The sequence below is a fragment of the Rana temporaria genome, chromosome 3 (assembly GCF_905171775.1).
Source record: "Rana temporaria chromosome 3, aRanTem1.1, whole genome shotgun sequence".
Lineage (NCBI taxonomy): Eukaryota > Metazoa > Chordata > Amphibia > Anura > Ranidae > Rana > Rana temporaria.
The window spans coordinates 143,992,636-144,005,381 of NC_053491.1; the positions used below are offsets into that span (position 1 = coordinate 143,992,636).

Sequence of the window (12,746 nt, forward strand, 5' to 3'; positions counted from 1 at the left end):
TGTGACATAGATGTAGAAAATACTGCTTTTGTCAGACACCGGTGTGGGAGTCGGCTCCTACTCCGATGCAAGGGATGCATCGTCACTGTCATGAGTGTTCTGCAGGCCTTCAGCAGAGTGAAGGTTCACTAGGTGAAGGTTTTGCAGAGTGAATGTTTTGCCATGGCTACCTGTGAGAGTATTTGCCTGTGAAGTACTCATTAAATAGGGTAAGGAATTTAGGGTAAGTATGTCCAGAAAAAAAAAAGAGCAGAAACCTGGGCGTGGACTGCCCAGTAGCGTGATGAATAGGTGGGAAGAAGTGCATGAGTTTTCACATTAGGGCTGCAGGCAATTGGTACCAAAATGTGCCATCTGTGCTTTCATGTCAACACCTGGTCATCCATGCAAGACTAAGCTCTGAGTGGCAGAGTTTTAGAACCACATTTTAAAAGTTTACACTGTACTGAATACAATGCAAATATAGCCCCGGTCTTCAGTCAGAAGTATAGAAGTGTGACCCTATTTTGCTTGTCCACCACACAACTGCGACCCAAGGTGCGCACATGTATGTAAACATGCATATTAAGACATTTAAAGCATCACATTGATAATTTTTTGAGTTTAACACAACATATAAAACACATAAATGACTCGGCACACCACCAAGTCAAACATTCCACCAACATGGCCGACAGAAACATACACCAACAATATGCCATCAACTGACAGCAACGCTACATCCACCCATTAGTGAACCCCCCCAACCATCCCCTTACTCAGTTCCCCTCCCCCTTATCATAATATAGAGATCCCAGATGAGTAAACAACCTCTTTCATCCCCACGTACTGTTGCGGAAGTCTGGAATCAGGCTCCACCCCTTTTAGGAGAATAACCCAAGTAGCTCAGGACATACACAACAGGCTTAATTCAAGTAAGTACTAACCCACAGTTAGATCAGAGTCGTACCATGCACGCCATACTTTCTCAAATTTCTTTCTGCAACCTCTGGATATACAGGTCGCCTTGTAAAATGGGATCATTGAGTTCACCAGCCTCTTCCAGAAAACTAGTTCAGGGGCCCCCGGCTTGTTCCATCGAAGCAAGATGACCTTCCTCCCATAAAATAGCAATATGTCAAGTAATGTTCTGTGAGCCCTGGACAGAACCACCTCCTCCACCAAACCCAGGAGACACACTTAGGTGTACGTTTAATAAACCGTGATAAGCGGAGATCATGATGATCACGGCTGATTACTGCTTATCACAGAGCATTGCCGGTTTAATAAACTGTGATAAGGAGCAGAGAACACATTCTTCACTTCACATCACATCACATGGATGTTTTGTCACAAACGGCCAGTTTAATAAACCGTGATCTGAAGATTTCACAGCTCTTCACCTGAAATATCTCCCTTCCAGATTCACCAGCTCAGAGGTGGAGAATCTGGGAGAGAAGCTGGTGTGATAAGAGGAAGAAGGCTTATTTCTTCCTAATTTCAACACCAGTGGGTTAAAAATGAATATTAACAACAATATACGTGTGTGTGTGTTTGTATATATATATATATATATATATATATATATATATATATATATATATATATATATACACACACACACACATACAGTATCTATATAACACGTGTATATATATATATACATATATATATACATACATATACACATACACATATATACCGTATTTATCGGCGTATACGCGCACTTTTTTTCCCTTAAAATCGGGGCAAAATTGTGGGTGCGCGATATACGCCGATACTTGCTTCCCGCACTGTGTTTGAACTTTGCCGCCGATCCCTGCTTCCCGCACTGTGTTTGAACGCTGCCGCAGACATATACCGAGCGCAGTATACTCGGGTACAGTCGGCCAGGCTCGGCTCCCTTCTAGGTTATGCGAGAGGAGCCGAGCGTGCCCGAGTGTACTGCGCTCAGTATATGTCGGCGGCGGCGGCGTTCAAACACAGCGCGGGAAGCAGGGATCGGCTCAGAGACAGCGCAGGAGCAGCGGGGAGGACACCACGAAGGTCGCAGACGGACGCCAGACCGGACAAGGCCGCCTATGGATGCCAGGCAAGACACCAAAACTGTAAGTAATAAAAAATAAATAAAATTCAGGAATTTCACGTCCAGAGTTGGGGTGCGCGCTATACGCGGGTGCGCACAATAGGCTGATAAATACGGTATATATATATATATATATATATACACACACACACACACACACACACACACATACATATACATACAGTATTTATATATATATATATATATATGTAATTTTATATATATATATCACATGTCTGAAAACATTAATTACATGTTCTTTTAAACGTTAGTTTCACTGTTTGAATTCGGCTGCACCATAATCTCACAATATCTCATGAGATTACAGGCAGTCCACCCACTTTTACACAGATCTCGGCTGTTTTCAGAGAAAAAACTTCACCTCTGTTCACCATCTGAGAACTGAAGTTCTCAGTTTATTAAACCGACTGCAGAGGAGATAATTCTCCTCATGAGAACTGCTGTGAACTGCTGTGAACTGAACGGAGAAAAAACTTCACAGTTTATTAAACGGACACCTTATTGTCAACGGAACCGATACCTTCAGCACCTCAGATAAACAGGACATGACCCCAGTCCAGAACTGCTGAATTTGGGGACAACTCCAAAATATATGATGTGCGTCTGCTGGAGCAAACGTACATCGCCAACACTCTGGGGGAACAGAGGGGTAAATCGATGCCAATCTAGCAGGGGTATAATACTCTATGCAGGAACTTAAACTGTATCAGCCCATCTCTAGCCGCTACAAGATGTTGAAATGCACGGTCCCACATATCATCCCATTCCTCCCCCTGTATATCCGGGACTTCTGCCTCCCAGCGTTCTCTACATTTAAAGTACTGCCTTGGAGCTAGTTTTTAATAAGTCTTTATACATCACTGACAGGGTTTTGGGTAGCTCTTCTGTCATAAGTAAGTCTTCCAATCTAGAGGGAAAGGATTCATCCCTCATTGATAATTTTGCGCTGGTTCACAAATGCATGTAGTTTTGAGGACTTGGTACATTTGGGATCCATTTAAAATACCTCATCTTTTATTTCATTAAAAAAGTTAGAAATTTAATTTAGATGGTGTGCAATAACATTCATTGTAGTGTATTTTTTCCTTACAATATAGATTTGATATACAGTTGAGCGAGTATTGCGCAACATAATTGCAACTACTATACATTTATACTATTCATGTGTGCTAAAATTTGCTTTAGAGAGGAACTACTTAAGCACCGTATCAATCTTTTCTAGTGTAATTCTACAAAAATTTCGATATGGTTTTAGATGCTACATTAAGAGGAGTGTGTCTTTTTTAGAGCTTATAAGTAATATATTGCCAACTGCATACACCACTTCGAAAATAATCATTGGACGAAACCCTGTCAGTGGGAAGGCACATTGGATAGAAGAAGGTCCTGGACTGCCGCACTTCTTAAAACGATGTCTTTATTATACAAATAAAATCCAAAAAACAACCAAAGCGATGCAGTCAAAATGAAGTGAAGTGAACAACAGGAAAAAGGTGGCCGACATGTTTCACATCATGTGATGCTTACTCGTAGCGGTATCATTTCTCACGTCAGTGGGAAGGTAGTCAACAGTAGGATCCCGTGTGTTAGAGGAGGAATCCAGGATATTGAACCCTCACAGTGGACCGCAAGCCTTGAACGAAGACCCAAAAATTATTTGGCTGAGGAGTCTGCAGGGGAACACTTTTGGTATGACGTACATATACATAAACTAACGCACACACTAGCCGAAAAATAGTTTGGAAATCTGTCATTTGGACCGTTCGTTTGTTTTTCATCCAGTTAATGGGAATAAATAGAAATTACTTTTTTCGGCTGGAAAAATGTAAAACATGGTTGGAAAATTCTGCCGAACAAACAATTGAAAGGTCAAAGAGCAACCCCACTTTTGTTGAGAAAACCACATTCCCCTCTGGGTTATCTATGTACATTACAAGGATTTTAAACTTTTTTGCAGATTTCTACCTTTCGTTATTCTGAAGAAATCACTGTTTGTTTCTCTGTGCCACTGAGCTAAGTAGGGCTACTTTCACACTGCAGCGCCCGGCCGTTAGCGCTAAATTGCTGCTTGTTTTAGCAGCGCTTTTCAGCTGCTAGTGGAGTGCTTTTAACCCCTGCTATCGGCCAAAGGGATTAAAAAAGTGCCCCTGTTGCAGTGCTTCAATATCGCTTTTCAAGCATTCATTTTAAAGGGCAGGGTGTTTCGGTAGTGCTGCATACAGTGATCCCAAATCTCCCCATAAAAGATGCTACTTGCAGGACCTTTCCCAACATCCCACAAGCGCACCACCCCAGTTTGAAAAGTCACACTGAAATGAATGGGAGGTGCTTTTCAGGCGTTATTTAGAGGCTATTTCTAGCGCTAAAACACCTGAAAACCGCCTCAGTGTGAAACCAGCCTAATGGGAGTGGATTCATAATTATCAATCAGCTGTGCACCTGCAGGCCTCTAATGAAGAAAATCAGTGTCAGCATACCTTTAGCCGTAATTTCCCATTGAAAGTATCTTACCAAAAATTACATTTTTGTTACAGGGGATGCCGGAAATCTGAATCTTAGTGCAGACTTCTGGGAAAATTGCTGAACCAATCACACAAGCATGAAATGATGATTCTGGGGGGCGTGCTGTACAGAACACCTCCACGAAGCCATATTGAATTGGATTTTCAGCAAATTAACCAATCACCAGCTTGTTAGCTTGAAAAGCTGGGTAGTTCTGCAGTCTGTCCAGACATGCCACGCCTTCTGCCTACCAATTGTGAGAATGTAAGAATGCTGAATGCTGCAAGAATGAAAGCTAAGGCAGCGATGGGAGAATAAGGATATCAACCGGGAGAGAACACACAGGCTTCTAAGTGGCAGTCTGCCATTTAGTGAAGCCTGGTCTAGTGTTTGAGCAGGTGAGAGTTACACAGCAATTATACCTCACAGAGACACAATTAACAGAGAGATCACCATGCAGTCTTTCATGACATAAGCAAATACAAATATATATGATAATTTAAAAAAGGTACACATATACCCATTATAATCTGATTTCATGATATCTTGAGTTCACAACCACTTAAAAAGAAAAAAAATTAAACAGTGGGGTACCACCACAAATTTCTTGACAGTAATACTACTGGCCTATAATAGGGAAGGGGATATCACCGCTCTAGGTGGGTCAAACAAAGGTGAAAACCTCTCCTCCAGTTTAGAAGCCCAGGTGCTGGCAATGCATGTAGCAATAAAATAGTAAGACCTTCTCGACAGCCACAGAAATCAAAAATACATGCCAAAGCAGACCGACAGAAGGACTTACGCGTTTCACATTAACAAACATTGCTTAGTCATAGCTCATGACTATGCACTTTTTTATGGCCGATAGTCAGCAAGTCTCATACACCCACACTTGAAGTACCACCACTGCGCCTTAAGGAAAAACACCTGACTAACCTGCTGCCACTTTAATGATGTAGAAATGTGATTGTATGTTTTACCTCTACCCAAACTCAATAGTGAAAAAATTGGAGTTAGTACTCACCGGTAACTTCTTTTCCGGTAGTCTTCCAGGACAGCCCTTGAGAGATGGAGTCCCCCCCCATCGACCCAGGGAACACATTGCCAGCAGTTCAAAAGGCGGTCCCTCAGGTCCCTGGCCAGTCTTCACCAAGAATCGAAGGATGGAACTGCAAAATACAACCATAACAGGTTAACATGTTAATGCATCAACATAAATATAAAGGGTGGGATCGTGCTGTCCTGGAAGACTACCGGAAAAGGAGTTACCGGTGAGTACTAACTCCAATTTTCCCTAGTCGTCTTCCAGGGCAGCCCTTGAGAGGATCCCCAAGTACTCACCAGATTAGGGTGGGACCACAGCTTGGACGACCTTCCGCCCAAAAGCTTGATCCTGGCTGGATAATAAATCCAGTCTGTAATGTTTTGTATAGGTGGAAAAACTTGACCACGTGGCCGCCTTACAAATCTGCTCCGGGGTGACACCAGCTTTTTCTGCCCAGGATGTTGCAAGTGCCCTTGTGGAGTGGGCTTTAACACCCCCTGGAGAATCTTTACCCACTATTGTATAGCTTTCTAGAATAGCTAACCTAATCCATCTAGCTATCGTGGTTTTGGAAGCTTTCTGTCCTCTGCGCTGACCATAGAAAAGAACAAACAAAGAATCTGTCAATCTGAAGGAGTTTGTTGTATCTAAATATTCTAGAATACACCTTCTCACATCTAGTAGATGAAACTGTCTCTCCTTTTCATTAGAAGCGTTCTGACAAAAGGAAGGTAAAATAATATCTTGGGACCCATGAAAATTTGATGTTATCTTTGGCAGGAACCCAGGGGGTCTGTTTTCAGAATGATTCTGTCGGTTCTCTGATTGACAGCGTTCGTATTTCACCAACTCTGCGAGCTGTAGTAATTGCTACCAGGAGCACCATTTTCAAAGTGAGCAGTCTAAGAGAGGCCTCCAAGATGGGCTCAAATGGAGCACCCAAAAAAGCTTTTAGGACGACTGACAGGTCCCACGTTGGAGTTACTTTTGTTTTAGTTGGTTTCTGTCTGGAAATTGCCTTACAGAACCTAGAAATAAGTTGGTCCTCTTGTAGAAGTCTTTCAAGGTAAACACTTAAGGCTGCTATTTGTACCTCGATAGTGCTCGGGGATAACCCCTTGTCTACCCTGTCTTGTAAAAACTGTAAGATGTTTTTAATGCTCTTGTTGGATTCACCCTGATCTGCCAGCCAGGAATTACATTTTTTCCAGGTTTTCCCATAGATGGCCCGAGTAACCGGTTTTCTACTCTGGAGCAGGGTTTGGATCACTTTTTCTAATAGGCCTTTTTGTCTCAGAATTTCTTCCTCAGTAACCATGCTGAAAGCTTCAGCATGGGTATCTGAGGGTGCAAGAGAGGTCCTTGTGACAGGAGGTCCTGCCTGTACGGAGTCTCAAGGGCGATCGATCAGTTAATCTTAGTAACGTTGTGAACCAAGGTCTTGTGGGCCAAAACGGTGCCACCAGAATTAGACAGGTTTCCTCTACTAGAAACTTGGACAAAACTCTTGGAATGAGATGAAGTGGTGGAAATGCATAAGCTAGACTGAAAGTCCATGGTATTTGCAATGCATCTACCTCCCAAGGGTAATCTCCTGGGTATAGAGAGCAAAAATTGGGAACCTTGGTATTCTTTTCTGTCGCCAACAGGTCTATTTCTGGGTACCCCCAATGGTTCATTATGAGATTGAAGGCTTCCATGTGTAGGGACCACTCTTCATTCGACACTAAATGTCGGCTCAATAAATCTGCAGTGTTGTTCTGCTCGCCCTTCAAATGAATTGCAGAAATAGATTTTAGATAAACCTCTGCCCATTGGAACAATTGTTTTGCTATCCTTATTAGGCGAGGACTCCAGGTACCTCCCTGCTTGTTTACATAGGCTACTGCCGTCATGTTGTCTGATCGGACTTGAAGGTGGACTTGAAGCTTTTCCTGAAAGGCTAGTAGAGCTCTTAAGATTGCTGCTAACTCTTTCCAATTGGAAGAGGACCTTCTTTCTTCTGGTGTCCACCTGCCTTGTACCCAGAAGGTATGGAGATGGGCTCCCCAGCCCCAACTGCTCGCATCCGTGGTCAGAATGGACGTGATAGGAGGGACCCAGAGAACCCCCTTGTTTAGGTTCTCTCTGTTCTTCCACCACCAGAGCAAACGTTTGACCTTGTTGGGGACAGATACCGAGTCTTCCAGATCCTTTATTTTTATTTGTTCCAGCAGAAAATTCTGAAGATATCTCTGGTGGAACCTGGCCCATTGCACCGCTGGGATGGCTGACGTCATTAGCCCTAAGGCAGACATGACCTCCCTTACCGTGCAAATCGGGACTGGTTTGAAGAAAGGACATCCTCTGATGTATGTTGGAGATCTTTTCTTCCGGCAAGAGAATCTTTTGTTCTACTGACAGTATCCTGTAACCTAAGTACAGGATATCTTGCGTTGGAGTCCTCTTGGATTTCTCCAAACTGACAATCCATCCCAAGCTGCTCAGGTTTTGTTGTGTCAACTCTAGGTCTTGACAGAGTTGTTTCTCTGAATGAGCCGTGAGGAGTAAGTCATCCAGATATGGTATGACTGACACCGACTGGAGTCTCAAGTGGACTAGTGCTTCCCCGAGAACTTTTGAGAATATCCTTGGAGAGGATGACAGACCGAAGGGCAGAGCTCTGCACTGGAAATACGTTTTTGATTCGATCGGAATTGCCATACGAAGGAATTTCTGGCATTCCTTCCTTATTGGAATATGTGGATAGGCGTCCCTTAAATCCAGGGTTGCCATGAATACTTCTTTCTGCAGAAGATTTTTTACTGAATTGACTCCATCCGAAATTTCTTGTAACGGATGGAGAGATTTAGGGGTCGGAGGTTCATAATTAGTCTGAACTTCCCTGAGGGCTTTTTGACTACAAAAATGTGAGAGTAAAAACCCTCCCCCTGTTCGTGAATAGGGACTGGTGTCAATACCTCTTGATCTACCAGGTCTCCTATTAGTAAGGGTAAGGCCTTGGCCTTTTCTGAGTGACTGGGTAATTTTGTCACCAGGAACTTGGATGGTGGTTCGCTGTGGAATTCTAGTGCATAACCTCTTTTGATGATGTTTAGAACGAATTTGTTCGAGGTTGTCTTTTCCCACTGGGGAAGAAAGTTCTTTAATCTTCCCCCCACCGGAACCCTGACGTCACTGGGTCTTGAGATCTGGACCGGGGCGATTAAAAAGTATGCCCCCTATCCCTCTGCCTTTTTGCCCTGCCCAATGTTTTTTGGGCTTAAATTCTTCCCCCGTTTTTTCAGATTCCTTGAGGGGACGAAAAAAAATTCTGAAAATTCTTCCTTTTAAAAAGGAAAAGATTTATTTTTGTCCGCCGTTCTCTCTAAGGCGGTCTCTAACTCAGGCCCAAAGACTAAGTCTCCAGTAAAAGGAACAGTGCATAACCGTGATTTAGATGTGGTGTCACCAGCCCACGTTTTCAACCACACGGATCTTCTAGCTGACACAGAAAGAACCGCAGATTTAGCTGTAAATTTTACTGCATCAGTTGCAGCGTCTGAAATAAAGTTAGTTGCTTTAAAGAGCATTGGGAAGGTTTTAAGTAGGTCTTCCCTAGGGGTACCTGCTTTGAGGTGTTCCTCCAACTGAGATAACCAGAACTCTAGGTTCCTGGCAACACAGGAAGTAGCCAACGCTGGTTTTAGCCCTGCCTCCCAGGCCCTTTTTAGGACAATGTCAGTCTTCCTATCCATTGGGTCCTTTAAAGGACCCATATCTTCAAAGGCCAGATCCGACTGCTTAGATACCTTAGATAAAGGGGCATCAAGTTTAGGGACTTTGTTCCAAACTGCCTCTGGGTTCTCGTCAAAGGGAAACCTTCTCTTAAGAGAATTTGGGAAAAAAAGTTTTTTTATCTGGCTCCGCCCATTCTTTGCGAACCAGATCAGAGAGGACCCCATGAATAGGGAATACTCTAGCTTTTTTCTTCCCCAGGGCAGCATACATCATGCCTAGATAATTGAGATTCTTCCTCTTCAATTTCTAGAGTATCATAAATGGCAACTAATAATTCATCTACCTCCTCGATAGATAATTTGTATTTAGTAACTCTGTTAGCTGCGACCTGATCCTCCTCTTGATTTGAATCAGAGACAGAGGATTAAGCTCTAACGCGGGGCTATGCTCCCTTTCTCTACGGGGCTCCCCGGAACTAGGTATTGTGGGGCTAGGTAAAGGGGAACTTGTAGGTGCACTACTGGTGGAAGCAGTCACATTAACATTAGAAATTAAGTCCCTAAGAGATTTAAAGGTTGATGCCATTTCTTCTTTAAAAGGAACTTTGTCAAGGGGGAGTCTGCTTCAGATTTCAACAATCTAGCAATACATTGCTTGCATAAGGTCTTGTCATAGCCTAAGGATAGCTTGCTTCTACAGTTAGGGCACTTCCTGCGGCCTGACTTGTACTCCCTTGAAGCTTCCTTAGTCTGAAATGGATAAAATTATACCTTTTTAGAAACAACCTATTTTACCCCTTTAAGGGACACCCGTGCTGCCACCACCGCTATAGTTCCCTGGAACAGTGACCCCCCATGGAGTAATTATGTCCCGCCACCACACCTAGCCTATAAACAACACCAGTACAGGGCATGCCCAGCAGCCTACCTGGGTTAAGCTGGTGCCTACGTCCTCCGCAGTGTTCTGGGGATTAGCCTCCATGGTGACCCTGTCGCTCCGTATCCCGCCGCTAGTCCGGTACTGCTGGACGCTGGTTAGGGATGTGTAGGCCCAGCGCAGGCTTTTTTCAACCTCCACGCGCCGTCACGAAACCCGGAACCGGAAGTCTCGGCGCACAGTGATGACGCGATTCCGCCGGAAAATGACGCTCAGCGTCTCCGACCCCCACCGCAATCGCGGGAAAAAAGGAGCTTGGTAAAATGGAGATCCACCTACCTACTCCTGGGGGAACTGCGACATACTGCCCACTGGCTCACATCGGCACCGGGAGAAGGAGAAAAAACGGGTCTGCTCCATTATCGCTGGACGGTACCTGAGCCCAGCACCAACAAAGGTGAGACTTCAAGGAGCCGAAAGATGGGACACAGTCCTCCTAAACGGCCTCCCTTCCCTGCAGGCAGGCCCTGAGAGATGGAGTCTTTTCACATGTTCCTCTGCAACATGTTCCCCCGGAGGAAACACAAAGACTGGCCAGGGACCGCCTTTTGAACTGCTGGCAATGTGTTTCCTGGGTCGATGGTAGGGACTCCATCTCTCAAGGGCTGTCTTGGAAGACGACTAGGGAAAATAAGTGGCGCTAAATTACACTGTATGGAACTTCAATAAAGTGCAAAGATAAACCTAAAAATAAAATAAGGACAACTTCATAGGCGGTACAATTTAAAGTATCGATATAAAGAGAACAATGTGATAATTCAAATCATCAGTGTAACGATATCACCCTGTGACAAGTGAAATCATACTACATTCAATAAAAAGTTAATAAGCATAATTAAATTCATCCGAAAGAGAGCTGATCCAGAGTAAACTCTTCTGATCTTCCACCACACCACTAAGTGCCAGTGATACCGATCCCTTTGGATAACACACTCACCAGATATTTATGCCTTACACTTTCAGGCTTGGCCAAAAAAAAAACCGCTTTAAACCACACAGATAGGGTGCGTTTTAAAGCAAGCGATTTTTTTGCCAAGCACGTTTACCGCTGCACTTTATTGAAGTTCCATACACGAGTGTAATTTAGTGCCACTTTTTTTTTAGTTTGAGTTTGGGTAGAGGTAAAAAATACAATCACATAGTGTGTTAGTGTTAGTGTGAAATGCGTCAGCTCTTCTGCTGTGACATGTATTTTTGATTTTATTATTTGAATAAAAGACAAAAACTTTTTTGGAGTGCGGCTGTCCAGAACTTCTTCCTGTTTTATTACTGGCCTATGAGCCAAGAGAAAATCTGTGCTCTATATCACTTTTAGTTAAAATTTGGCATATCAGCTAAATAAATGGGTACCAAATATTGATTTGAACAGTAACTAAAACTAGCACAAAACAGGACAGACAGTAGGCTTTAAAAAGGCAAGAATGTATTTTGGCATCTTAAATACCATTACACATGGTTTAACTAAGAAAACACAGTAAGCAAAGACTCACCATTAAACATGATCTGCAGCATCAGTCGCAGAGCCATCAGCTGAACACATGCCACTTTCTTGTGCTGCTTCATTGCATTATTCAGACATGTCATAGTCACAGTCATTACATCTAAATTAAAAGAGCTTAAAAAAAAAAAAAAAAAAAAAACAATGAAAAGTATTTACAAAGTTGAATTCTAAAATGGATTTTAGTACTCTTTAGAGCATAGCGACTATTTTATTTAAAACCTCAATTATAACTAGATTAAAATAAGGTAAACACACACACACATAATGCAAAGGGGTTACAGAACAGTAAGTATACACTTGCCAGTAATTTAGCAACTGCAGCCATCCCTGCCCTTTACCATACATTGAGAATTGAATGTTCACGTCCAAATAGTTTCTCATATAGTTTAAGTTTAGGGTCATTGTCCTACTGGAAGATGAACCTCCACCCCAGTCTCAAGTCTTTTGCAGACTAACAGGTTTTCTTCCAAGATTGCCCAGTATTTGGCTCCATCCATTTTCACATCAACTATTCCCTGCCCTTGCTGGAGAAAAGCATCCCCACAAAATGATGATGCCACCACCATGTTTCACGTTGGGGATGGTGTGTTCAGGATGATGTGCAAAATTGAAAAAGTAAAATTTTGGCCTAATCTGACCAGAGCACCTTCTTCCATATGTTTGCCGTGTCCCCCACATGGCTTCTTGCAAACTGCCAGTTAGACTTCTTATGGCGTTCTTCTTGTCACTCTACTATAAAGGCCAGATTTGTGGAGTGCACGGCTAATAGTTGTCCTGTGGACAGATTCTCCCACCCGAGTTGTGAATCTCTGCAGCTCCTCCAGGGTTACCATGGGCTGCTTCTCTGATTAATGCTCTCCTTGCCCGGCCTGTCAGTTTAGGTGGACAGCCATGTCTTAGTAGGTTTGCATACTCTTTCCATTTTCGGATGATGGATTGAACAGTGCTCTGTGAGA

The 12,746-nt window shown here is 43.2% G+C and overlaps 1 protein-coding gene across 5 annotated transcripts in view; it reads right to left on the bottom strand.

Annotated features, from left to right (window-relative positions):
- Positions 1–12,746, bottom strand: part of LRRK2 (leucine rich repeat kinase 2) — a 376,481-nt gene that overhangs the window by 223,989 nt on the left and 139,746 nt on the right. For all 5 annotated transcript variants that reach the window (XM_040343608.1, XM_040343610.1, XM_040343612.1 and 2 more), the window contains exon 15: positions 11,780–11,904. In XM_040343608.1, coding sequence (XP_040199542.1) covers positions 11,780–11,904 — 125 coding nt within the window. The remainder of the gene's footprint in view (positions 1–11,779; positions 11,905–12,746) is intronic.